The sequence below is a fragment of the Micromys minutus genome (assembly GCF_963924665.1).
Source record: "Micromys minutus genome assembly, chromosome: X".
Classification (NCBI taxonomy): domain Eukaryota; kingdom Metazoa; phylum Chordata; class Mammalia; order Rodentia; family Muridae; genus Micromys; species Micromys minutus.
The window spans coordinates 126856931-126884914 of NC_137970.1; the positions used below are offsets into that span (position 1 = coordinate 126856931).

The 27984-nt window shown below is 40.1% G+C and overlaps 2 protein-coding genes and 2 pseudogenes across 4 annotated transcripts in view; 3 read left to right on the forward strand and 1 right to left on the reverse strand.

Moving 5' to 3' along the window:
* Positions 1-29: 29 nt before the first annotated feature.
* The window catches only part of TEX28 (testis expressed 28), a gene marked incomplete at both ends in the record, with an annotated part of 31343 nt that continues 3388 nt past the window's right edge, over positions 30-27984 (reverse strand). Inside the window, 3 exons of the mRNA XM_080910267.1 lie at positions 30-386; positions 1193-1328; positions 23631-24355. Coding sequence (XP_080766393.1) covers positions 30-386; positions 1193-1328; positions 23631-24355 — 1218 coding nt within the window. The remainder of the gene's footprint in view (positions 387-1192; positions 1329-23630; positions 24356-27984) is intronic.
* On the forward strand, positions 4984-6392 carry LOC308416028 (histone deacetylase 1-like; annotated as a pseudogene). Its single transcript has one exon. The product of its transcript is annotated as a histone deacetylase 1-like (transcript).
* PAXIP1 (PAX interacting protein 1) lies at positions 13786-14823 on the forward strand (the record flags this gene model as incomplete). Its single annotated transcript, XM_080910860.1, is given in 2 exon segments — positions 13786-14055; positions 14059-14823. Coding segments are annotated over 2 exon segments (636 nt in total). The 3' UTR covers positions 14425-14823.
* On the forward strand, positions 18448-19082 carry LOC308416029 (endoplasmic reticulum resident protein 29-like; annotated as a pseudogene). Its single transcript has one exon. The product of its transcript is annotated as an endoplasmic reticulum resident protein 29-like (transcript).

Genomic DNA, 27984 nt, shown 5'->3' on the forward strand with positions numbered 1-27984 from the left:
AAATTCAGGTGAATGGCACTTCTTGCCCTTCAGTGTTCATTTGATGGAGGCTTAGCATCCTTTAAGTCTGGTCTCCACTTAAAGGGGACCCAGGCCTGCCAGTCAATAATAGAGATGACATGCCGCTTCTGCCAGGCCAAGGTCCCAAGCCCTATGACCATAAATACAATGAAGATACGTAGGCGTGAGTTGAGCAAAGGCCAAGGGCAAGAACACAATGTAGAGACCACGACCAAGAGGATAGTTGTCAGAGTGAGAAGCAGGCTTATGAATCTAAACAAAAAGTCCTTGGGACGTGTTCTGAGGCTGGCCATCATCTCCAGTTGGGTAGCTTGCTGTAGAGTTTCTAGCTTGGTTATTCTGCTCTTGAAAGTTTCCATTACATCCTGTAGGAAACACATATACATATTCACACTTGAAGTCAGACAGAAATGTGCTTATCTAATCTAGTAATTTATTTGCTTAGGGGTATTCAAGAAGGACTGTTAAGATATTTTTCATTTTTTCTTCCTTCTTTATTTATTTGAGACAAGATCTCAATGTATAGTTCCAGTTGGCCTGAAACTTGTTAGATTAACAGGCTGTTCTTAAACTCACAGAGATCTGCCTGCCTCTGCCTCCCAAATCCTGTGATTAAGACATGTGCTATCAAACCCAATGAGTTGAATCTTTTAGAAAATTTGGGGAGAACCTCTTGGATATGCCCAACAGAAACAGATAGTTGCTGTGGAATGCTGGGCTAATGGGTCCTGATGAGAATTATCTACTGCTGAGACTGAGGACCTAGGTGAAAAGGTCTAACCAGGAACAGGAGTGGGAGTTATGAGTGTGGAAAGGACTGACAGGCAGAAGGCTAGACCCCAAGAAGGGATTCCCAAAGACTTCCTCTAGCAATGCAAACACCCCAGCATCACTTGAGCTTGTCAGGCCTCGCTCCTAATTTATAGGCTCAGTGATTGCCCCTACAAGATGAGAACCACTGTCCAAAGTCTCCAAAGCACCTTGGTAAGGAGTGGAGCTCACATAGGCGTGCAGTGTGGACACTGCTGGCTCTAAAGTAAAGGTACAGGTTACTATTGTACCATCAGGATAGACACAGCTATATCTTCTCTTGCCTTGGCTTGAGTCCATCCAAACAGATCTATTCATCCCCACATCCTTCTCACTTGTCCTTACTCCCCAACACCCTCACCCATATTTCCTTGGCTCTTTCATAGGACAAATAGGCCATTTTCTCTTCAGTGCATGCCAGATGCTGTTTGAGGTGGCAAATCTCATCCAGGTATCTCTGCAAGTGATCATTCACCTGTTCTTCCATCAGTGATTGTCTAGGATGCAAGAGAGAAAGTAATACTCTTTCTGTGTCCTTACTCAGAGCTCATTCTGACAGTGAGTACATGAAGCTGGATTTACTAAAACACCCCTACACACACACACACACACACACACACACACACACACACACACACCCCTAGGATTCTGTCAAATGGGGCTGGATCCTCTACCTCTGCTTGGGAATACTTACACTAATAGATCTTGTTCACAATTATTCTCTACTAACTATTTTACCAAATATGCAATAGACTAGAAAGTATAGAAATAAAATTTTAAGCTATCTGTATATGCTATCAAATTCCCCAAATGCTCCCAGGAACAGTGTTGAGGATGCAGTAGTTACTCCATAAATGAATCTTTATTATAAAGCATGAGTAGTCACAAAAGACCACATTGTGTAAAGTTCCATTTGTATGCAATCCATAAACAAATCATATGAGTGGGTGCCAGGAATCAGGAGTGACAAGGAATGACTGCTAGTAGGGTTTATTGTTTTAGGGATGATAAAATTTTAAGATTAGGTAGAGATTAACTTTGAATATAATTAAGACCCCACTAAAATTGTATGCTTTGGTGGGGAGATAGAATCTCACACTGTAGCCTAAGCCTTTGAACTTGTGATCCTCCTGGTTCTGACTCCTCAGTGCTAGGATTGCAGGCATATGCCATTAGATCAAACTGAATTGTATTCTTTAAATGAGTAAAATTAATTGTATGTGAATTATAACTCAATAAAGTTATTTCAATAAAAGCAAACATTGGGTTGTATTAATGGTATCACAACTCAGTAAATTTAATGAAAATCATGGAAATGCAATTAAAATGGTGCATTTCATGACTTGTAAATTAAATCTTAACACAGATGTTGAAAAATATAAGCAAAATATACTACCTCATATATATATATATATATATATATATATATATATATATATATATACAAACATAAATAAGAAAGTATTATAACATGCATGGAAAAGATTAACACCCCAATGAAGGTAGTGAGGTAAGACAAAGGGGTTGGAGTAAAAGGTACCAAGAGAGTGCCTCTGAATCTCTGTGTGAATGTATGCAGACTTGTGTGTGTTACTGATGGGGTTGGGTGTTTTATGTGTGTGTGTGTGTGTGTGTGTGTGTGTGTGTGTGTGTGTGTGTCTGAGTTTGAAACACAGAGCTTCCCACATACTAGGCAAACACCAGACTAGTCCATACAACTGAATCTTTTGAAGTTTTATTTCTTTTTAAAAAGAGATTTGAAAAGAATGTGTGGCAAGTGTTAAGATTTGATTTACAACAGAAAAACTTTTTTGAAGTCCTTCATCTATACCCTTTGAAGGATAAGCCAGAGAATAGAAGCCAGGCTACCACAGAGGACTCCCTGATCCTCCCATTCCAGGCAGAGCAGTAGCAGGTCTGACCTGAGTTAGAATTGGTGACTCCTCCATGAAGCATTTAGAAAGGCAGTGTTGCCACAAAAGTCAGGAAGGAGAGTCACACTCTAGCATGATAGGCCCTGAATTCAATCTCTAGAATCACAAACAAAACAAAGCAAGGCAAAACAAGCGTTACCCTATCAAACAAACGTAATTTCTTTCAAAGGTACAGTGTTGGTCATTTCTGAGAAGTGGCTATTGTCATTCAATTACAATCCAATGGGTTTCATCTTGGATCTGAAGTCAAAGACTGAGAGCGAGATACAGAAGGGGTCATGTAGAACAGACATGGTAGTTATTGTGTCACCCCAAGTCAAGGTACAAAGTAAAGCCATGGGGATTGAAATAAAAAGGGGGGTATGTAAAATGGGAGAATTCCCATGATAGTTATCTCACCTAAAGTCCAAATTAGAAAGTGTTTGAAGAAGGTATAATGATAACAAGCATCAAATATAATTTGATAGTGAAACAGGCAATGGAGGTAGTGCTGATAGAGTAAGAGCACCAGTCAGGAGCTTGAGGTAGGTGATTTTAGGGTAAGAGCAGAGTAGAAGCTGGAAAACTGAAAAGTGAGGTGGAGTGAGTGGCCAGGGAGTCATGAGGATGGATGGAAACAACTCATCAGAAGTCTGTCTGGGGACTGATAGAATCCAAAATAAAAAGCATGTGGGATGGCAGTTATATGAAAGACATTGTTTGCCTAATATTCCACCCAAAAAGCCCATTACACCCCTGATTGCAATACTCGGGGGACCAAGAAAAGAAGATAATAAATTAGAAGACCACTTGGGCTACATAATGAGGACTATCTCAAAACAAGTAAACAAGTCTCTAAGGAATCTAATGGGCTTGGAAAGCAGATACTGCTGTTGTTACTCCATAGTCAAAGAGATTATATTCTTACTGATCTTCTATAGGACCTAGGTTCAATTCCCAGGACCCATAGCTCACAACTGTCTGTAACTCTAAACCCAGGAGATCTCTGAAGATTGCACCCACATAATGCACAAAAACTTATGCAGGCAAGACACCAAAATACATAAAATAAAAAGTAAAATATAGCTCTCATCCCTCACTAATGAAGCTCCTTCTTTAAGTAGATTTGGATCATTAGAGAAAATCACAATTGGTCAAAATGCAGAGATCACTGACTGTGGTGTCTGCCCCCAACCAAACATTTGCAATACTCTTAAGGCTTAGGGAACATGGTGGAAGAGGTGGCAGGAAGATTGTAAGAGCCCAGGGACTAAGATGGGTGTTTTAAGATAGTCTTCTTAAAAAAAAAAAAGAAGAAGAAGAAGAAGAAAGAGGAAGAGGAGGAGGAAAAAGAAGAACTTGTTGAAGAATATGATAAGATAATTTTGGGAGTGAGTGCATCTAGGAAGATATTGTGGAATAATAAGGAATAAATATAATTATAATACATGAAATTTTCTAAGAAATAAGAAAATATATATTTTTAAAAATGAGTAGGTTTGGGAAAAATGATTCAGGACTGGTTTTGACATTATTTCACCCTAAGATAGAATCTTTCTAGCACCTAGTTGGACAAGCCATTGAATCAATTTCTACTTTACAGGTTGAGAATAATAATAATAACAATAACAATAACAATAATAAATAATAAATGATAAAAAGCTTAAATAAAAAATAATAATTTATTATTATAACTATGAAGTGGCAAGGTAAAGATCTCAGTGGGTTAATGAAGACTAAAGAACAGAGGAATGAGAAACTCTAGGAGTTTGGGTGAGGATAGTAGTAAGAGAAGTCAGTGCTTGAAGATGCCAGGTATAAGTAATGTCATGGAGGACTGGCAAAGTTTCTGCTATGACTATGAGACAACTAGCTGACTGGAAGAGATTAGAGGTAAAGACCACTGAGCCTGAGAGTCTAAAGTGTGTAATGGGATCCTTCACTTTTGTACCAGACTGTAATACTTCTACTTACCCCAGAAGGAGTTTCATGTCACCTGGCATCAGATTCATCAATGCAACATCCTCCAATCTCCCTCCTACCCCATGACAGTCTTAGATATTCCAGTCGCTTTCTTTGTGAAATCCAGTACAAACAAACTGAGGCAGAATGAGCTGCAGAACTTGCCTAACTGAGGAATTTCCACATGTAAAGGTCATATAAAGTAGGAGAAAACAGCAAAAGAACAAGAATAAAAACAGGATTCACAGACTGACAGGAGGGCTGGGCAGTGAGCAAGATGGCACAGACTCGGGGCACCAAGAGGAAAGTCTGTTACTACGACAGGTACATCGGAAACTACTATTATGGACAAGGGCACCCAATGAAGCCTCACCAAATCCGTATGACTCACAATTTGTTGCTCAACTATGGTCTCTACCAGAAAATGGAAATCTATCGTCCTCAAAAAGCCAACGCTGGGAGATGACCAAGTACCACAGTGATGACTACATTAAGTTCTTGCATTCTATTCACCCAGATAATTTGTCTGAACACAGCAAGCAGACGCAGAGACTCAATGTGGGTAAGGACTGTCCAGTACTTGGTTGTTTGAGTTTTGTCAGTTGTCCATGGGTGGCTCTGTCGCAAGTGCTGTGAAACTCAATAAGCAGCAGACAGATATCGCTGTGAAGTGGGCTGGAGGCCTGCACCATGCAAATAAGTCTGAATCATCTGGTTTCTGTTGCATAAATGATACTGTCTTGGCCATCCTGGAACTGCTAAAGTATCACCAGAGGATGCTGTATATTGACATTGATATTCATCATGGCGATGGCGTGGAAGAGGCCTTCTATACTACAGACTGGGTCATGACTATGTCCTTTCATAAATATGGAGTGTACTTCCCAGGAACTGGGGACCTACAGGGTATTGGAGCTGGCAAAGGCAAGTACTACGCTGTTAACTACCCACTGCGAGACGGCATTGATGATGAATCCTATGAAGCCATCTTCAAGCCAGTCATGTCCAAAATAATGGAGACATTCTGGCCTTACAGTGGTCTTACAGTGTGGCTCAGATTCCCTGTCTGGGGATCAGTTAGGTTGCTTCAATCTGACCATCAAAGGGTGTGCCAAGTGTGTGGAGTTCGTGAAGAGTTTCAAGTTGCCTATGCTAATGCTGGGAGGGGGTGGCTACACCATCCGTAATGTCCCTTGGTGCTAGACTTATGAAACAGCTGTGGACTTGGACACAGAGATCCCTGATGAGCTACCATACAGTGACTACTTTAAATACTTTGAACCAGATTTCAAGTTTCACATCAGCCTCTCCAATATTACTAACCAGAACACTAATGAATACTTGAGAATGCTGCCCCATGTCCCTTGGGGTCCAATTTCAGGCCATACCCGAGGATGCCATCCCAGAAGAGAGTGGTGATGAGGGTGAGGAAGACCCTGACAAATGAATCTCCATCTGATTCTCTGACAAACACATTGCCTGTGAGGAAGAATTCTCTGATTCCGGTGAGGAGGGAGAAGGTGGTCGCAAGAACTCTTCTAACTTCAAAAAAGCCAAAAGAGTCAAAACAGAGGATGAGAAATAAAAAAAAAATCAGAAGAGAAAAAAGAAGTCACAGAAGAGGAGAAAACCAAGGAAGAGAAGTCAGAAGCCAAAGGGGTCAGAGAAGAGGTCAAGTTGGCCTGAGCAAGGTCTGCAGCTCCATCTTCTCCCCAACTCCCCCACTTTTCCTCAATTTCTCAGGTTTTATATTTTCCATTCCTCTGTGTATTTATATAAAATATATTTAATATAACGTCCCCAGGGACTAGACAAGAACCAGGGACCAGAGCCCAGGGCAGTGGTGCTGAAGAGCTCTTCCCGGAGCTCCCTTGTCTGTCCTGCCCCAGGTCTTAGTTTTGAACCACGTAGGATCTGAGTGAAAAGAAAAACAGAAGACAAAATCCTGAACTGCCAAGTGCCTGCTTAGGAGCTCTGTTAATATGTCCTTATTAAGCTTTTTATAAGAGATGAATGGGTCTTCTGGGACCCCCTTTAAGGCTTGGGTAATATCAGCCATTTTTAGATTGGTTCTGTTTATACCTTCCCACCCATCCTGGACAAGCAGAAAACGTATTACCCTCTTCCCCCAATTCTGTAGGTGGATGTTGTTGCCCTAGCTTCCTTTTTGAGATGTTTTCATTTTGTGAGACTCTTTGTAATAAAACAGCACATTTCTATAAAAAAAAAAAAAAAAAACAGATTCAGAGAAAACAATATTTTAAAAGCACTGTTGAGAGTGAGTAAAATTACACACAGTGTCACCACAGCAAAAACAATAAACACCAAAACAAAGCAAGTTCAAGGTTAGCCAGAGCTACACAAGGAAAACTTGTCTCAAAACAAAACCCTATAAACTTCAAAAAAGAGCCAGAGGAAAATAATACTGATAATATTCAAAACAACCACCATCAAAACAGCACCAGCTAATGGGGCACCCTGGCTCCATCTTAAGACTAGAAGCCATCTTATTACAAGGTCAAAATAAGGCTATTCCTGTTTTCTGAAAAACACAAGTTTGGCCATGTCTTGACCCACTTTCTGGAATTCGACATGTTTCTCACACTATACTCAACCATACGCTGACCTCCACCCTGATAAGATGCTCTGCCAAAAATTTCTGAAAGATTCCTATGTAAACCAAAACCCTTAGAAACCTCCTAGCCTTACAGTTTTTTGAGCTATAGAAACCTCACATTCTCCTATGTTCAATACTATTCTCTTGGACCTTACTTCAGGGAGATAGCCCTGTCTGACAAAAAATAAACTTTGCTTAATTTGACCAAAAATTTGGGTCGATGGTCTTTATTCTCATTTGTCAGGATTAACAGAGCCTTTTCAATACAAACAAGAGAAGCCATAATGGATACTTTTCCATATGCATAGTATTTTAAAAGATAAATTCTAACCCAGAATTCTAAGTCTAGCAAAGACATCCTTTAGAAATAAAATATGGGTACAATGGCTATGCTGGTAAAGGGAATTGTTGCAAAGCCTGACCTCCTAAGTTCAATTCCACATGGTGGAAGGAACGAACTGATTCCTGAAAGTTTTTTTTGTAGTACATTTACACAATGGAGTACTCAGCTATCAGAAACAATGACTTTATGAAATTCTTAAGAAAATGGATGCATCTAGAGAATATCACCCTGAGTGAGATAACCCAGTCACAAAAGAACAGACATAATATGTAGTCACTGATAATTGGATACTAACCCCAGAAAGCTGTGAACACCCCAGAAACAACTCACAGACTGTGAAGTTCAAGAAAAAAAAAAAGAAAGAAAAAAACTATAATGTTTACTCCATACACACCAAGAAAACTTTGACTAATTCCAGGTAACATCCTGTTTTGCATGTACTTTATGCTCATTGTAACTAGTAAGATCTTAATGCACACTATCAAACCTTAAAAAAAGAAAAAAAAAGCCAAGCAATAACAAAAATCTATTTGTATACGTTTATGCAAAAATGCTTAAAATTTGTACATTTATCTTTAATTTTTTAAAATAAAGTTCTTCAATTAAAAAAAAAAGAGACCATCCGCCACCAGGAACAGCGGAGATCCAGGGACACAGGACTGCTAAGAAGGCATTCCAACTAGCCGGGGTGCAGAGAGATCTCTGCAGAGAGATCTCTGTCGAGTGCAAGGAAAGTGCGTCCCCCCCCCTGCTTGGTTCAGGAAACCAGTAACCTGGAAACAGGCTATTCCCAGTCGGAGGACTTTGAGTGCAGGACAGGCGCTCAGACCATCCGCCACCAGGAACAAGAAGATCCAAAGAAACAGGCCTGGGGAGAAGGTGTTCCAAGTAGCTGGGGAGCAGGAGATCCAGGGACACAGGCCAGGTACAAGGGAGAGGCAAGAACTAATCACTGACAACAAGACCAGATATAAACACAGGACAACAAGATGGCAAGAAGAAAGCGAAATAACGTACCCCAGGGAAATCAAGACAACATGGCAACACCAGAACCCACCTCTCCCATCACAGCAAACAGCAGAATGCCAAACACTCCAGAAAAAGAAGACTCGGACCTGAAATCATACCTCACGATGATGATAGAGAACCTTAAACAAGAACATTAGGAAAAGCATAAAGAATTAAAAGCTTTTAAAGAAGAAACAAGAAAAACACTCAAAGAACTCAAAGAACTAGAGGAAAACAGAACCAAAAAGATGAAGGAATGGAAGAAGAAATTTTTTTTAAAGATTTATTTATTTTCTATATACAAGTACACATTATTCAGACACATCAGAAAAGGGCATCAGATCTCATTGCAGATGGTTGTGAGCCACCATGTGGTTGCTGGGATTTGAACTCAGGACCTCTGGAAGAGCAGTCAGTGCTCTTAACCTCTGAGCCATCTCTCCAGCCCTGGAAGAAGGAATTTAAAACGGAAATGGACACAATAAAGAAAACACTAAAAGAGAAAACCCTAGAGGTAGAAAACCTAAAAAAGAAATCAGGAGTCACAGATGCAAGCATTTCCAACAGAGTACAAGAGACGGAAGAGAGAATCTCAGGGGCTGAAGACAACATTGAAAACATAGACAAAACAGTCAGAGAAGAAGCAAAAATAAAAAAGCTCCCAACCCAAAATGTCCAGAAGATCCAGGACACAATGAGAAGACCAAACCTAAACATAATAGGAATAGAAGAGGGCGAAGAATATCAACTAAGAGGTACAGAAAATATCTTCAACTTAATCATACAAGAAAACTCCCCTACCCTTAAGAATGAGATGACCATGACCATAAAAGAAGCCTACAGAACTCCAAATAGGTTGGACCAGAAAAGAAATTCCTCCTGACACATAATAGTCAAAACACCAAGTGCCCAAAGCAAAGAAAGAATACTAAAAGCAGTAAGGGGAAAAGGCCATGTAACATATAAAGGCAGACCAATCAGAATCACACCCGACTTCTCAACAGAGACTATGAAAACTAGAAGAGCCTGGACAGACATCATGCAGACCCTAAGAGAGCAAAAGTATCAGCCCAAGCTGCTATACCCAGCAAAACTCTCAATCACCATAGATGGACAGAATAAGATATTCCAAGGAAAAACTAAACAATATCTGACCACAAACCCAGCACTACAACGAATTATAGGGGGAAAACCCAATACAACGAGGGGAACTACATCCTAATAAAAACAAGAAAACTCCTAAGCAAGAAAACCAAAAGAAGAAAGACATAAAGGCACAATTCAACGTCCAAAAGCAAAAATAGCAGGAAACAGCAACCACTATTCCTTGATATCTGTTAACATAAATGGACTGAATTCCCCAATAAAAAGATATAGGCTATCAGACAGGATACATAAACAAAACCCAGCATTTTGCTGCATACAGAAAACTCATCTCAGAGACAAAGACAGACACTATCTCAGAGTAAAAGGTTGGAAAAAAAAACTTCCAAGCAAATGGCCCCAAGAAGCAAGCAGGAGTGGCCATTCTAATATTGAATAAAGTAGATTTTTAACCAAAAGTTATGAAAAAAGATAAAGGACACTTTTAACTCATTACAGGGGAAATTTGTCAGGAGGAACTCTCAATCCTTAGCATATATGCTCCAAATACAAAAGCACCCATATTCAAAAAGAAACCCTACTAAAGCTCAAAAAAATACATTGTGCTCCACACAATAATAGTGGGAAACCTCAATACCCCACTCTCACCAATGGACAAATCTTGGAAACAAAAAATAATAAGGACACTGTAAAAGTAACAGAGGTTATGAATCAACTGGAATTAACAGATATCTACAGAACATATCATCCTAAAACAAAAGAATACACCTTCTTCTCAGCACCTCACCGCACTTTCTCCAAAATTGACCACATAATTGGTCACAAAACGAGCCTCAATAAACATAAGAAGATTAAAATACTCCCATGCATCCTATGAAATCACCATGGTCTAAGACTGGTCTTTAATAACAACAAAGAAAACAAAAAGACCATATACACATGGAAAATAAAATATGATCTATTAAACAATAGCAGGGTGAAAGAAGAAATAAAAAAAGAAATTAAGGATTTTCTAGAATTCAATGAAAACGAAGACACAACATACCCAAACCTATGGGATGCAATGAAAGCAGTACTGAGAGAAAAACTCATAGCGCTGAGTGCTTCCAAAAAGAAACTGGAGAGAACATAAACCAGCAACTTGACAGCACAGCTGAAAGCACTAGAACAAAAGGAAGCAGATACACCTAAGAGGAGTAGACCGCAAGAAATAATAAAACTTAGGGCAGAAATAGACCAAATAGAAACAAAAAGAACCATCTAAAGAATCAACAAAACCAAGAGCTGGTTCTTTGAGAAAATTAACAAGATTGATAAACCCTTAGCCAGACTAACTAGAGGGCAAAGAGAGAGTATCCAAATTAACAAAATCAGAAAGGAAAGTGGAGAAATAATAACTGAAACTGAGGAAATTCAAAAAATCATCAGATCCTACTACAACAGCCTATACTCAACAGAGCTGGAAAATCTGGAGAAAATGAATGAATTCCTGGACAGACATAAGATACTAAAGTTAAACCAGAACCAGGTAAACCATCTAAATAATCCCATAACACCTAAAGAAATAGAAGCAGCCATTAAAAGCCTCCCAACCAAAAAAAGCCCAGGTCCAGATGGGTTCAGTGCAGAATTTTATCAGACATTTATCAAAGACATAATACCAATACTCTCCAAACTTTTCCACAAAATTGAATCAGATGGAACACTACTTAACTCATTTTTTGAGGCTATAATAACCCTCATTCCTAAACCACACAAAGACCTTACAAGGAAAGAGAAATTCAGACCAATCTCACTTATTAACATTGATGCAAAACTACTCAACAAAATCCTTGCAAACCGAATCCAAGAACACATCAAAAAGATCATTCACCATGATCAAGTAGGCTTTATCCCTGGGATGCAGGGATGGTTTAATATATGGAAATCCATCAATGTAATCCACCATATAAACAAACTCAAAGAAAAAAAAACACATGGTCATCTCACTAGATGCTGAGAAACCATTTGACAAAATTCAACACCCCTTCATGGTAAAAGTCTTGGAAAGAACAGAAATCCAAGGCCCATACCTAAACATAATAAAGGCAATATAAATCAAACAAACAGACAACATCAAACTTAACAGTGGGAAACTTAAAGAAATCCCACTAAATTCAGGGACTCGACAAGGCTGCCCACTCTCCCCCTACCTATTCAACATAGTACCGGAAGTCCTGGCCGGTCCAATTAGACAGCAAAAGGAAATCAAAGGGATACAAATTGGCAAGGAAGAAGTAAAAACATCACTATTTGCAGATGATATGATAGTGTACTTAAGCGACCCCACAAATTCCACCAGAGAACTCCTACAGCTGATAAACAAGTTCAGTAAAGTACCTGGATATAAAATTAACTCAAACAAATCAGTAGCCTTCCTGTACTCAAAGGACAAACATGTGGAGAAAGAAATTAGGGAAAAGATACCCTTCACAATAGTCACAAAAACTATGAAATACCTTGGTGTGACTCTAACTAAGCAACTGAAGGACCTGTATGACAAGAACTTCAAACCTCTAAAGAAGGAAATCGAGGATGATCTCAGAAAATGGAAAGATCTCCCATGCTCATGGATTGGAAGGATCAACATTGTAAAAATGGGCATTTTACCAAAAGCAATCCAGAGATTCAATGCAATCCTCATCAAAATTCCAACCCAATTCTTCATAGAGTTGGAAAGAACAATGTGCAATTTCATCTGGAATAACAAAAGACCTAGAATAATGAAATCCATCCCCAACAACAAGAAAACATCTGCGGGAATCACTATCCCTGACCTCAAGCTATATTACAAGGCAACTGTGCTAAAAACTGCATGGTAGTGGTACAGAAACAGGCATGTGGATCAATGGAATAGAATAGAAGATCCAGAAATGAGCCCTCAAGTATATGGTCACCTGATTTTTGACAAAGGAACTGTAAACATTCAATGGAAAAAGGACAGCCTATTCAACAAATGGTGTTGGTCCAACTGGCACTCAGCATGCAGAAGAATGAAAATAGACCCTTTCTTATCTCCTTGTACAAAGCTCAAGTGCAAGTGGATCAAAGATCTCCACATTAAACCAGGTACACTGAAACTATTAGATGAGAAAGTAGGGAAAACCTTAGAACACATAGGCACAGGAGAAAATTTCCTGAAGAAAACACCAGTTGTTTGTACTCTAAGATCAAAGATTGACAAATGGGACTTAATGAGATTTCAAAGTTTCTGTAAGGCTAAGGACACTGTCAAGAAAACAAAAGGGCATCCAATAGAGCGGGAAAAGATCTTTACCAACCCCACATCAGATAGAGACCTAATATCCAATGTATACAAAGAACTAGAAAGCTAGACACCAGAGAATCAAACAACCCTATTAAAAAATGGGGTACAGAGCTAAACAAAACGTTCTCAATTGAGGATTATTGAATGGCTGAGAAGCAGCTAAGGAAGTGCTCGACATCCTTGGCCAACAGGGAAATGCAAATCAAAACAACCCTGAGATTCCACCTCACACCAGTCAGATTGGCCCAGATCCAAAACTCAGATGACAGCAGATGCTGGTGAAGATGTGGAGAAAGAGGAACACTTCTCCACTGCTGGTGTGGTTGTGAACTGGTATAACCACTCTGGAAATCAGTGTGGCGGTTCCTCAGAAAATTGGACATAGTACTACCTGAAGACCCAGTTATTCCACTTCTGGGCATTTACCCCAGAGACCCTCCAACATACAACAAAGACACATGCACCACAATGTTCATAGCAGCCCTATTTATAATAGCCAGAAGCTGGAAAGAACCCAGATGTCCTTCAGTAGATAAATGGATAAAAAAAAATGTGGTATATTTACACAATGGAGTACTACTCAGCTATCAGAAACAATGACTTAATGAAAAGATAAATGGATATAAAAATTGTGGTACATTTACACAATGGAGTACTGCTTAGCCACCAGAAACAATGACTTAACCAAATTCTTAAGAAAATGGATGCATTGACTCCAGAGCTGACACCTTTTGTGCTCTTCACCGGGTTTGTGCCTGCTCAAGTTCAGCAGTACATTAAGAAGCTGTACATTCTCGGTGGGGAAGTAGCTGAGTCCACGAAGAAGTGTACCCACCTCATTGCCAGCAAGGTGACACACACAGTGAAGTTCCTGTCGGCCATGCCTGTGTTGAAGCATATCGTGACTCTGGACTGGCTGGAGGAGTGCTTCAAGTGCCAGACGTTTATTGATGAGCAGAACTACATCCTATGAGATGCTGAGGCAGAAGTGCTCTTCTCTTTCAGTCTGGAAAAGTCCTTAAAGCGAGCCCACGTCTTTCCCCACTTTAAGACAAAGTATTTTTACATCACCCCTCGCATCTGCCCAAGCCTTGCAACTATGAAGGCAATTGTGGAGTGTGCAGGGGGAAAGGTCTTAGCCAAACAGCTGTCCTTCCGGAAGCTCATGGAGCACAAGCAGAATAAGAGTCTGTCAGAGATCATTTTAATATCCTGTGAGAATGACCTGCACTTATGCCGAGAGTACTTTGCCAGGGGAATAGATGTTCACAATGCTGAGTTTGTTCTGTCTGGAGTGCTCACACAGACACTGGACTATGAATCGTATAAATTTAACTGATGGCCTCTTGGTGCTGCTAGCCTGGAGCCTGGAGCACAGGGGTAGCTGCTGGCAGCATGAACCAGGACTCCCTCCCTGCAGAGGGCTTGTTTTCCAGCTCTGCCTTAGGGAGAGACCTCTACCAGGAAGACAGATGTAATACTGACTGCATCGTGTTAAGATGTGTGATCTTATTCTAGAAACATAAATTATGTTTTGTATTATATGCCTAAGAGCCCACATTAAGTCTTCTGATTAATTTGCCAGGTTTTTATGTGTTTTCAGAATGCTGTATGAAATTTCATCTACAAATAAAAATGATGTAAATAAAGACTTTGCTGTCTAAATTATGTATGTTAAAGATGAGATGTTTTGTACTTTAATTATTTTTATTTCTTACACTTTTCTTTTATATTGATAACTTGCTCACATTTAAATAAATGTACTTTTGAACTTAAAGAAAAAATGAAAATGGATGCATCTAGAGAATATCATCCTGAGTGAGATAACCCAGTCACAAAAGAACAGACATAATATACAGTCACTGATAATTGGATACTAACCCAAAAAGCTCTGAATATCCTAGAAACAACTCACAGACAGTGTGAGGTTCAAGGAAAGAAAAAAAAAGAAAAGAAAAAACCATTATGCTCAATCCTTACACACAAAGAAAACTTTGACTAATTCCAGGTTACATCCTGTTTTACATGTACTTTATGCTCATTGTAACTAGTAAGACCTTAATGCACACTATCAAACCTTTGGGGGAAAAAAAGCCAAGCACTGACAAAAATGTATTCGTATACTTTTATGCAAAAATGCTTAAAATTTGTTCATTTATCTTTGTTTTTTTAAAATAAAGTTGTTCAAAAAAAAGAATTGTTATATAACAGGAAATAACTGGTTTCCAAGCTTAATAAAATTTATCAGAGAAAAATAAGTGTACAGATTTTAAAAGCATTTTTGCATGGAGGTGTATGAATGCATTTTTGTCAGCACTTGATTTTTTTTGAAGGTTTGATGGTGTGCATTGTGATCTTGCTAGTTACGGTGAGCATGGAGTACATGTAAACAAGATAGGTATTAACTTTCTAAAATTTTCCTTCACTTCTAAAACTACACTATAATTACATATTTTCTCCCATCCCTTGCCTTCCTCCAAATCACATTCATGACCTCTATTTTCATTATTTTATTTTCTATCTTTAGGTATGTATATGTGTATATATACTTAAATATAAACTGTTTAGTCTGTAATTGGTTAGTTCTATGAATGCTTTCGAGTCTTACCATTTTGTATTGGATACAATTTGTTATGCTTTTCTCTGGGATAAATTATTTCTCCTACTCTTAAAAAAAAAGAAAGTTTTTTGTGATTTCCACATGTGCTCACATATATATAGCAATAAATAAATTTAATAAAAATCTTTTAAAGGGAAAAAGAGAGCTAAGTATGAGCATTCATCATTCTTTGCTTCCTGAATGTGGGTGACCTTAAGTTCCTTCTGCCATGAGTTTCCAAAATGATGAACTTTGCCCTTAAACTATGAGCCAAAATATGCTCTTTCTCCCTTAAATTGAGTTTGTTGGGATTTTTTTTAAATATCACAATAGAAAAAGTAACTAGTACATCAACACCTTGGAAGCACTCCAAGATAAGGAAGCCAAATATTTCATAAAGAATAAATATGGATTATATAGAGAGCTAAAAAATATAGTGCCTCACTTCTCCTCTGCTAGCTGAGGCTTCTGCCCAACACCATGGAGGAGCCCTCAGAGATATTTGACCCAGTTATGGACTCAGAAATTCCTCATGAAGAAGAGTCCTCCAATGATTCTTAAGTCCCACAGCCAGAAGAGATGTTAGCAAAGGTCTTGAAAAAGCTGACCACCAACCCCAGTGCCAAGCAGTTAGTACATTGTTGCCACTGTTGGATGGAGAATAGACAAGTAAAGAACAGAAGTGGAAAAAAATCTTAGGGGAGGTTCAAAGTGCCTTTCCCAGAAGGGTCCAAACATTATTGTTGGTGCAAAGAGATCCTGTGGTAAGAATGTAGAGTTATTTGGATTGAGAAGAAACTAAGAAGTCTTAAGGGAAACAAATATAAAGAGAACAATGAGCTAAAATAGGAAATATTAGGATATCAATTTAAATTATATACTGTCCTTACTGCTAATAATGCAATGCAGCAAACATGAAAGCTATTTTTCTTTTTTCTTAGTTATTTTATTTATTTACATTTCAAATATTGCCCCCCTTCCTGGTCCCCCCCTCCACAAGAATGCCCACTATATATCCCCTCTCTTTCACCTCTAAGAGGGTGCTCCTCCACATACCCACCCACTCCCACCTCACCCCTCTAGCATGCCCCTTCTTTGGGACATCAAGTCTTCAAAGGACCAAGTACACCCCCTCCCACTGAGGCCTAAAAAGATGGCTCAACTGTTAAAGTCTGGGCTCACAACCAGAAGTTTTATTTGTTTGTTCATTTTAATATTAAAGTTTCCCTGCTCCTCTAAACTTGTTAACCTTTACATTATATAGAATGTGTGAAGTTTGAATGCATGTGAATGATTTAATTTTAATTTGACTCAAAGAAGCAAGAATGAGTCTAAAATATTTTATGAGCTTTAGAAGCCTCAAGTCTGAGATTTTAAAAGAATATAAATAGAATTTGGGGTGGTTTAGAAGATAATTAAAATAAATCTTTGGATTTCCTAGTTTGCAGAAATTTGTAAGAAAGACAATCTTGTTATCTTAATTTTTAGTAATAAATACACAGAACAAATTAAAATGAACCATTGGCATTTGGGAATTGTTTTACATATGTATATATAAATGTACATGGGCATGCACATTCTAGTGCATATGTAGGTCAGAATGACTTGTCAGTATTTCTCCACCCATATGAGCAAACTCAGGTTTTTCAGCCACCAGACTTGGTAGCAAGCACCTTTAACCACTGAGCCATGTAGTCCCCTGCCATAGTTGAATATCCCAATCAATGAGAACAGGATAAATGTACAACAAAGACATGTTCCTAAGGAAATTCTCTATCCCTAAATCCTGGTTGGTGGAATAACCTGGCACAGGCAGGTGTTTGTGGATTTCAGGATTAAAACCTCTATAGGATTCTAGCTGGTGGTTGCAGTTCAGCTCAGATTGGTATGGACTGCATCCCAGATTGATCAGTCTTGGAGTGTGTGGTCAATAAACCATCCTGTTTGACTGAGACTGGTGTCTGAGTAGTTTGCATGATGATTCCCAGACCCCAACAGTTACAAATGTCTGCCTTTTTGAAAAAAAAGTAAATATATATATATATATATATATAAAATTTTCATGTGTGTGTGTGTGTGTGTGTGTGTCTGTTAGAGAAAAAGAACCCCTTCAACAAATGGTGCTGTGAACACTAGAATAATGAAACTTAGTTCCTGTCTCCCACCCAATTAAAAAAAAAAAATTCAATCTTAAATAGACCAAAAAAAAAACAAAACATAATGTAAAACCTGAAATGCTGAAATTATAAAAGAAGAGAGTAGAAAAAAAAATGCTTTAAGATAATAGACATAGCCAAGAACTTTCTGAATAAGACTGCTACGTCCTGCTCTACCATGGAAGGAATGGAAAGACATGGTTCCCACTCCTGGAAGAGAGCCAGCAGAGCATAGACCTCCACTAAGAGTTGATGGTTACAGTAGGTATATGGGCTTGTTTGTATGATAATGTATATAATTTCATGTTCCTCCCTGAAAGAATGTTCTCTCTGCCAAGGTTAATGACTCCATGATAATCAGAAACAGCATGAGTCCAAGAGGTGTGGCTAATGTTTCAGCAAAATGGTGAATGGACACCCTTCAAGGCTGTGGGGAAAAAACTCTAAAATCGCCCTCTGCGGCCCATCCCTTCCACCATAGAGGAGGCCTGAGTCTCTTGGAGTGGCCATGTGCGCTCATGCGCGCCAGCGGGACGGCCCTCCCAGTGACGTGACTGCCCACTCCGAGCGCTCAGGCTCTAGCTTGCGGGTCTCCCGCTCCTACAGGATGGCTGCGGCGGTGCCTGGCGCTGTTTCACTCTCCCCACTGCTGTCTCTTCTCCTGGGCCTACTGCTCCTCTCTGCTCCTCATGGCGGCAGCGGCCTGCACACGAAGGGCACCCTTCCCTTGGACACAGTCGCTTTCTTCAAGACTACGGTGACAAGCTGAACATGGAGCTGAGTGAAAAGTACAAGCTGGACAAAGAGAACTACCCCATCTTCCGGGATGGGGACTTTGAGAATCCTGTCCTGTACTGTGGGGGAGTTAAAGTTGGAGCCATCCAGCGCTGGCTAAAGGGGCAGGGAGTCTACCTGGGCATGCCTGGATGCCTGCCTGCATATGATACCCTGACAGCCGAATTCATCAAGGCCTCCAGCACAGAGGCCCACCAGGCCATCTTGAAACAGGGGCAGGATGGCCTCTCGGGGGTGAAGGAGACAGACAAGAAGTGGGCCAGCCAGTACCTGAAGATCATGGGGAAGATCTTGGACCAAGGTGAAAACTTTCCAGCCTCAGAGATGTCCCGGATCAGTAAGCTGATCGAGAGCAAGATGAGTGACGGCAAGAAAGAAGAGCTGCAGAAGAGCTCGAACATCCTGACTGCCTTCCGGAAGAAAGGGGCTGAGAAGGAGGAGCTGTGATAGGGCACAAGGGTTTGCTGGGGGCGGGAAGGAAGAGCTATGTGCTGACTGTGGGGGCCGTAGGATGGAAGGGGCAATGGAGCAAAGCAGTCCTGAGCCAGAAACCTGTGCCCTGAGTGTGCCTGGACATTCATGCTGCTGAGACCATACATACTTAGGACACCCCTAGTGCCAGTCTGGAGAGCCGAGTCAAGATGGCTGTGCCCCCAAAGGAGATGGTGCTATACAGGGAGGTACTGCCCAGGTCCTTGACAGGTGTAATTCTGATGAAATAAAAGTCTGTTTTGGTTAGACGACTTTCTTTTCAATAATACTTTTGGCCCACTATCAAGAGTTCAGTCTTTAGTCTAAGCTGTTGTATATTCTATTCTGCCAAGACTCTTCCTTGTTTCCATGGCCATCCATGTGTCGTGAGGTGCAATCTATATACTCTGACCTCATATGGACAAATAACAAGTAAAAGAAACAAGTTTCATTTCTCTCTGTAGAGCAAGCAAAATCTTACAGATGTAAGTAAGAATCTTACTAATGTACTGTCTTTAGAATTTATACAACCAAAGCTAGATACACTCATATCTGTAAGATTTTGAGCACTAGGGAGGTGGAGGCACAAGGATCAGGAATTCAAGGCCAGCTTCAGCTACATAGTGATTTGAGGGCCAGCCTGTGCTAAATAAGACTGTCAAAAACAAAGCCACATGAACATTCATTCCAGTTTCAACATGTAAAATATAAACTACTTTCCAACGTAATCACTTGCTGCAATCACTAACTTTTGATAAGCTGACTAGCAACAACTGACTCAGATTTAGGAGACTGGAACTCCTCAGCATTGAACCTGAAGCCTGCCCACTAGTTACCAAATGCCTTGGAGCTGCAGCTCCTCAATGAGGAGCCTGCTCAACACAGCTGGCAGAAGTGTGAGTCGCTCATGCTCCTCCACTTCCTCCAAGTTGCTATTCAGAGTGATCCAGAAACAGCAGATAAAAACCCGTGTTCAACTGAAGCAAAAACACACATTAGCTAAGGCTGTCGATGTGACCCATCCTTAAGAGTGGCACGCGCTCACAGCGCATAGAATCTACATCTCAGGAATGTGAGATCTAGAGAAGCTAGTATTTTGATCTTCAATTTTTAAAAATTTGTATGTCTTGAATGCTGCTTGCCTGCAGGTTCTCTATCCAGTGTACCTACAGGCCAGAAGAGGGCGCTGGACTCTCTGAAACTAAAGTAGTAAATGGTTGTGAGCTGCTTGTAGGTTCTGGGAAGAGCTCTAGAGCTAACTGCTGAGCCATCTCTCTGGATGCTAATACTTTAGTTTTTAGTTCTAATTTTAGTTGTAATCTACTTTAGAATTTCTCTGGGTGCTTTATAATCACAGACTTGCCTTAGCTGTTCTGGTTTATATACCTATCTAGGCCAGGCTAAATCTAAAGAACAAGGCTCTCTTCATCTTTTGTGATAGCGACAGGATAGTGGCAGTCTACCTACCCCTGAGCCCTTACAGGATGGACTTCAGGCTAGCTGCGCTTCTAGCTTCTAGCTTCAGAAGCTCAGGAGCAGAAAGTCTACAATACCATGTCTTCTGTTTCAGGCTGAATGTGCTTAAGAGATTTGCATATGTCACGGAAGAGCAGTCTCCTCATTTTGCAGGCAGATAATCACATCCAACACTGGCACAAGAGAGTCATCTGGCTCTAATGCTGGCTACCTACACCCTTCTTAGGGGTACACAGGCACGTACAGTTTAAGAGAATTCAGTAAACTGAGGCAGCAAGCACTGGATCTAACATTAAAAAATTATTCTAATGAACCTGCACATTTTCTCAAATAGTGCCAAGAGGTAATTTTAAATTCAGGAGCACAAGTGCTATTAAACAAAGGGCAGAGAGGGGCAGGACAAAAGTCCAAGGCCAGCTCAGGTTGTACAGGGAAGCCCTGTCTTGCAAAAAGAGATCCCAATTTTAACTCTTGTGGGTCCTGTGCAATGTTTGTGGGATAGAGAGAAGCTAGAGTTGAATAAAGCTGTGACACCCTCCACCCCCCCCCAGCCTGACATGCAGTGGGTAACCCCAAATACCATGACCATGTGACCCATCCTTTAAGTTTGGAAACCAGGAAATAACACCTGCAGGTTTGCACCATGTCAGGAAGGTTAAGAACAGGCAGGCACTCATTGTTTTGTTGAAGGAAAAAACATTCAAATGAAGTTCATTCCTCCCTGAAGAAGCAGGCAAATCCTGCTAAGGGCATGCACTATCAGGACAAAAAGGAAATCAGTTCCTACTTCCACTGTGTCAGCAAACTGCCTGAATAAAACCTTGGGGTGCTTTGCTAGGAGGGGCTTTGTCCTTAACTCATTCAGACCTGCACACTCTGACATACGTCAGCACAGAATAGTTCTACAGCACACAGCTTGCAGTAGGACCCTGGGTCTCAGCAGCTAACAGACGGTACATAAGAGCTGCTCACATTCACCCATTAGTAATAAGTGGGAGTGGAGTGTGCAAGGCATAGCTGTTATGGCAAAAAGATTAGTTTTGACCTTTACTCTTTGGGTTTTGTTTATTTTCATTTATTTGTTTTAAAGACAGTATCTAGTAGCTGAGCATGGTTTTGACCTGATCCTCCTGCCTCCACCTCTTCAAAGCGGGATCTACAGGAGTGGCCCATGCTGGCCCAGATTGGGACAACAGTACAAAATTGAGATGAGGCACTGTTCTGGAAGCTCTGACTTTAAAACTGAACAAAAATGGACCAGGAAAAGTGTAGACTTAAAATAAAACATTTATGTAAATTTAAAAAACCCTAAAATCATAGGTTCCAAAATGTATAATTTCTCAACTATACAATATATAAGGATGCAATATGAATTATATAAGGGGCTTCTCAGACTCAGAAAAATAAAGGCAACTGCACTATGAACCAGCTTGTCAGAAAGATACCAAGGAAGAAGAAAAAGATTTAAGGAGTGATGATTGCAGGGCAAGATCCCACCCAGCTGTCTTATTTTCTGTGCTTGTACTTGTTCTCTTTCTAAGAGTCAAGGGGCTAGGGTCATGGGATGCTGATTCATGGTATAATCAACGGGGAACCTGAAGAAATGACTGTGTTGATATGTAAATAAAAGACTGGGCTTTTGGTCCCCATGAAATGAGAGCTAGCAGAGAGCAGTAGCAGTTCTTTAGAATTCTTTTCTAGTAAGAGCTGGGCTATCTGAAGATCACTAAAGAGCAAATAAAGCTCTTTAAGAGATTTTTTCTAATAAGATTTCTGATTTTTTCCTGATTTTAGATGGGAATCCATGGAGAGCTAACACAGTTCTTTCAGAATTTTTCATAGCTCTTTTAAAATATTTTCTAACAGGATTTCTGGCCTTGTTTTAGAAATCCCAAGAATTACTTAGAGATCTAACTCTTTTAGAATGTTTTCTAGCAGCTATCCAGAGAAGGCTGTCTAAAGAGCAAACACAGCTTTTAGAATGTTTTTTGGCTTTCTGATTTTGATCAGAAAACCCAAGAATTACTTTTAGTATTTTTTTCTAACAGGATTTCTGATTTGGTGAGAAATCCAATAATTTTTATAGTAGCTTTCTGACTTTGATTGAAAAATCCATGAGCTATCCAGAGAGCTTTTAGAATTTATTTCTAACAAGTAGAGAGATCTGTCTCAAGAGAGCAACTACAGAGCCAAGAGCTATCTACAGAGAGCTTTCTTGAAAGCCATCTCGAGCAGAACACAGGTTCTCAGCTTAGACCCATAATTTGACTTCAAATCCTTCCCTCTCTTGCTAAACTGTTGAGAGGATTTGTATTAATGGTTGCCTATAGTGATAATAACATGAGCAAGGTACTTAAGGCTGGTGAGATACCAGAGAAGGGGCTCAATAGGAGTGCAATGGGTCCATTGAGGGATTATATTTATGTGTTCTGTTTTTTTTTTTTTTTTTTTTTTTTTTTTGTTGTTGTTTTAAGACAGGATCTCACTGTGTATTGAGAACTGGTCTTGAAATTACTACATAGCAAATTCATGGCTTGCTTCTCTTTAAGTTGGTGGATCTTTGTTTTGCCTTAGAGAAAAATAAATAAATTCAAACCACAGCATACTGAAGAGAAATGTCCATAAAAGGTAGTCATTTTTGAACTAAATATCTAATATATCCAGTGCTTAGCATACTTCAGTTCAGACTTAAGTCTCAACAAACTTTCCCAGGAAATGGAACATAGGGAACAATTCCTCTGTAATACTAATGGTCTGTTAGGCTCTCACTGCAACTGGATGCCTCTATTGCTCCTCCTGCACCAAGTAGACTGCCTACTAGACACCATAATTTAACCAGCAAGGGACAAAGCATGGAGAACCAAAAAAAGGACCACCCATTCCATTGTAGGTAACAATCACCAAAGAAGAGCACATGCCTACCCCTTTCAGCTGTCCTCACCCTGACTCTATCCCTGCTCTTTCCCAACCCTTCATAGGTGAATCACAAATTATCTCTTGACTGCTTCTTAGTTTGGGAATCAAAATGTAAAAGGAAGCTTTCCTTACCTGTTTTTCTTTTCCTGGAGTGACTCCAGTATTCTCTGTACATCAATCATATGAATTTCCTTGAGGCTTTGATGGGAGAGCTGAAGGCTAGCATGAACCCTCTTGGCTTCTGTTACTTCTTCCTTTATCTTCTGCAAAAGCAGCTTTTGATGCTGGGCCACATACTTTTTGTCTGAAAATTTCCTCTGCTGCATGCCTGGCAAGTGACTCTCTAGAGTGGAGGACCTAGCAACATTGATAGGCAAGCTATCTTCCCCACCCGGCTTGGACAACTTGGAATATGAAACCTTCTTGCCTGGTTGCTTATGGCTGTTAATGCTACTGCCCACTTTCAGCACTGAGCTTGTAGGACTGCAGCCCTCTTCCAGCTCCTTCAGCTGCTGATGACACTGATAGAGTTTTCGTTCTATGTGAGCAATAGTGGCAGAGGTGCGCTGGTTCACCCTCTCAAAGGCCTTCCGGATGTGTGGGGCCTGGTGACGGTCAGCTTTGGATACCAGCTTGAGGTAGCTCATGGTATTTTCATCCCTACTGGCTTTCTCCACTCTCAGTTGCTCTGAGAGGTAGAAGATTCGATGTTTGACACCTTCCCTCACATTCCGGGCAAACTCGCCATCTGAGAAGCTAGTGTGACTGCTAGGGCAATCCTCACAGGAGGAAGACAGAGATCTGTAAGAGGACACGTTGTGGGGGAGGGTTGCACTTGAGCTCTTGGTCCTTTCCACCTGCATTAGGAAACAAAACATACAGCAGGTGCTCTGTGAGTATCAAATAGAAGATTTGAACATGTATGGAGTCACTTCTGAAAAATACATGTGTGCATTGATAGTAATGTGTACATGATTTGTATATTCATGGTAGGCCCAATGCAGACTGTTGGGGAGGTGGAGTTCATTTTCTGTAACGCAACTCCCTCCTTTTCAATACCTACTCCTTGCCTGTACCCTACTACAAGTCTCAGATGGGTATAAACTGATGTCTACATCAGCCTCACCTGCCCTAGTATCTATTCCAATTATGTCTCTCATATTTTAGGGGCTGTTCTTATAAAGTAGCAGTAAACGTATTCCCATTAATCCATATGGCTTCCTGTATTGCTATTTCTGGGAGATAGGAGGAGAGATAGAAGGAGACATAGGTAGAGAAGTTTCTATGCTAACAGGTTTAATCATTTGTCCCCCCTTTTTTTTAAGATTTATTCATTTTATGTATGTGAGTACACTGTCACAGATGGTTGTGAGCCACCATGTGGTTGCTGGGAATTGAACTCTGGACCTCTGGAAGAGCAGCCAGTGCTCTTAACAGTTAAGCCATCTCTCCAGCCCTTGTTCCACATGTTATTTACTGAGCATCAGTGAGACATGGTAGGCATGGAATCAGATGAGGGTAATGCACTACTATACAACAAAGAAAATAAACCACAACATTGAGGCATGTGAAGGAATCTTTCAAACATATTAGTCAACAGAAGAAACCAAACAAAAGACTTCACATGGTATCTGGTTGTGTTTGGAGAAATTTTAAGAGCATGCAAAACTAAGTAATCTTGAATAGGGATGTCTACATAGATGACAAAGGCAAAGCCTAGTCATAAGTAGCATAAGTGAAATGGAAATGTAAGGATTCTTTGAAAAGTCAGTTGTATTAGATGGTGTTTTGCTGGGGCAAACACATGAAGGAGTATTTTCCTGAAGCAGACACAGGTGAAAGAATGTTTAACTGAAGCAGACATGGGACAAACGATGTTCTGCTAAAGCAAGCACATGAAAGGACACATGATAAAGGAAGGATTCTTTGTTAACAATGAGCATGTATTGGTCCAACTTACATTGCATAGTTGAGCTCTATTTGTCAGGACTCCATAGAGAGAAACTCACTAAAAACTTCTGGTGGCATGCTGCAATATTTTGCCACTTCTGAGGACTCAGGCTAATTGGTAATATCAGCTGACACAAACACACATACTGAGGCAAGACATGTGATGAGGCAAGACCCATGGAGGACAAGTGATGTTTGAAGGGTATAAACAGAACTTGATGAATAGCGACAGATGCTGAACTAAGCTTGCTTATAGAGTTAGCTGTTGGTTTCTCCTCTTCACTGATCATCACTTTGATGAGAGAGGCACAGCTGAGAACTTCTCAGCGTCCCTCTGGGTCCCTCCTGCCTTGTGCCTAGGCTGAGGCCTGGCTGTCTCTGCTAAATTGTGCCACTACTGCTGATTCCTGTCTGCTGTCCTGACTGTACCAAGCTGGACTTGGTATCCATGAAGTGTTTGGGAATGGATCTAGCAGCAGGTGCTGTTGCTGACTTGTGAACTGAACTGTTGATTTCCAGACAACACAGATGGGAATTGCTCCAAAGAACCTTTCTAACAGGTCCACTTACCCCATATCCTCTCTTTTCCACTACCTCTAGTAGATAGTGGGCTAAAAGTGAAGTTAAAGATTTTAAAAACCATCATGAAAAATGAATTTTGAAAAAAATTAAAGTTACACATAAGAATCAGGAAGAGAATTTTCCTGAAGGTGGAAGAAAAGGTTGTGACTATAAGGGAGGTGGAGACTACAATTCTTGGTCTGGAAGAGAGTTGCTTACATGTTTACCTTACCATTATTAATTTTTACATGTATTAAGAACATAAATTTTAAAAAGAACATCAGTTAATATTTTGGTTATTGTACTGGCTGGCTTTGTGTCAACTTGACACAAGCTGGAGTTATCACAGAGAAAGGAGCCTCAGCTGAGGAAATGCCTCCATGAGATCCAGCTGTAAGGCATTTTCTCAACTAGTGATCAAGGGAGGAGGGCCCAGCCCATTGTGGGTGGTGCTATCCCTGAGCTGGTAGACCTGGGTTCTATCAAGCTGAGCAAAACAGGGAAAGCAAACCAGTAAGTAGCATCCCTTCATAGCCTCTGCATCTGCTCCTGCTTCCTGACCTGCTTGAGTTCCAGTCCTGACTTCCTTTGGTGATGAACAGTGATGTGGAAGTGTAAGCTGAATAAACCCTTTCCTCCCCAACTTGCTTCTTGGTCGTGATACTTTGTGCAGGAATAGAAACCCTGACTAAGACAGTTATGAAACCTGGCCTTTAATGGCTGAACTATCTCTCTAATCTAAGAGCAACACTTAAGAAATGGGATCTGCATTTTCATCTCCTTGTAAAAAGCTCAAGTCCAAGTGGATCAAGGACCTCCACATAAAACCAGATACACTGAATCTAATAGAAGAGAAAGTGGGAAATACCCTTGAATGCATTGGTACAGAAGATAAGTTCCTGAACAGAACAGCAATGGCTCAGGCTCTAAGGTCAACAATTGATAAATGGGACCTCAAGAAACTGGAAAGCTTCTGTAAGGCAAAAGACATTGTTAAAAGGACAAATGAACAAACAAAAGATTGGGAAAGGATCTTCACCAACCCTACATCTGACCAAGAGCTAATATCCAAAATTTACAAAGAACACAAGAATATAGACACCAATAACCCAAATAACCCAATTTAAAATGGGGTACAAAACTAAACAGAATTCTCAACAAAGAGATCTTGAATGGCCAAGAAGAACTTTAAAAAAAATGTTCAAAGTCCTTAGTCATCAGGGAAATGCAAATCAAAACAACTATGAGGTTTCATCCTACACCCATCAGAATGACTAAGATCAAAAACTCAAGAGATGGTACATGTTGTTGAGGTTGTGAACCAAGGGAAACACTTCTCCATTGCTGGTAGGCATGCAAACTTGCACAAATACTTTGGAAATCAATTTGGTACTTTCTCATAAAACAGGGAATAATTCTATCTTCAAGACCCAGCTATACCACTCCTAGGCATATACCCAAAAGATGTTCTAACACCTCACAAAGACACTTGTTTAACTATGTTCATAGTAGATTTATTTGTAATAGCCAAAAATTGGAAACAACCTAGGTGTCCCTCAACTAAAGAATGGATAAAAAAAAAATGTGGTATATTTATACAATGGAATATTATCCAGCTATTTAAAAAAAAACAAGAAATCATGAATTTGAAGGCAAATGGGTGTAAGTTGAGAATATCATCCTGAGTGAAGTAACCCAGTCCCAAAAAGACATGCGTGGTATGTATTCACTGATAAGTGGATATTAGTAATAAAATACAGGATACCCATGCTACACTCCACAGACACAAAGAAGCTAAACAAGAAGGAAGGCACAAGTGAGGAAGCTTGAATCTCACTTAGAAGGGGAAATAAAATAGTCATAAAAGGCAGATGGAGGGAGGAAACTGGGAGGGAAGGGGGATGGGGAGAGCAATATGGGGATTCAGGATAAGGTTTATGGAAGGACAGGAGAAATGGTTAGATAGCTATGAAAA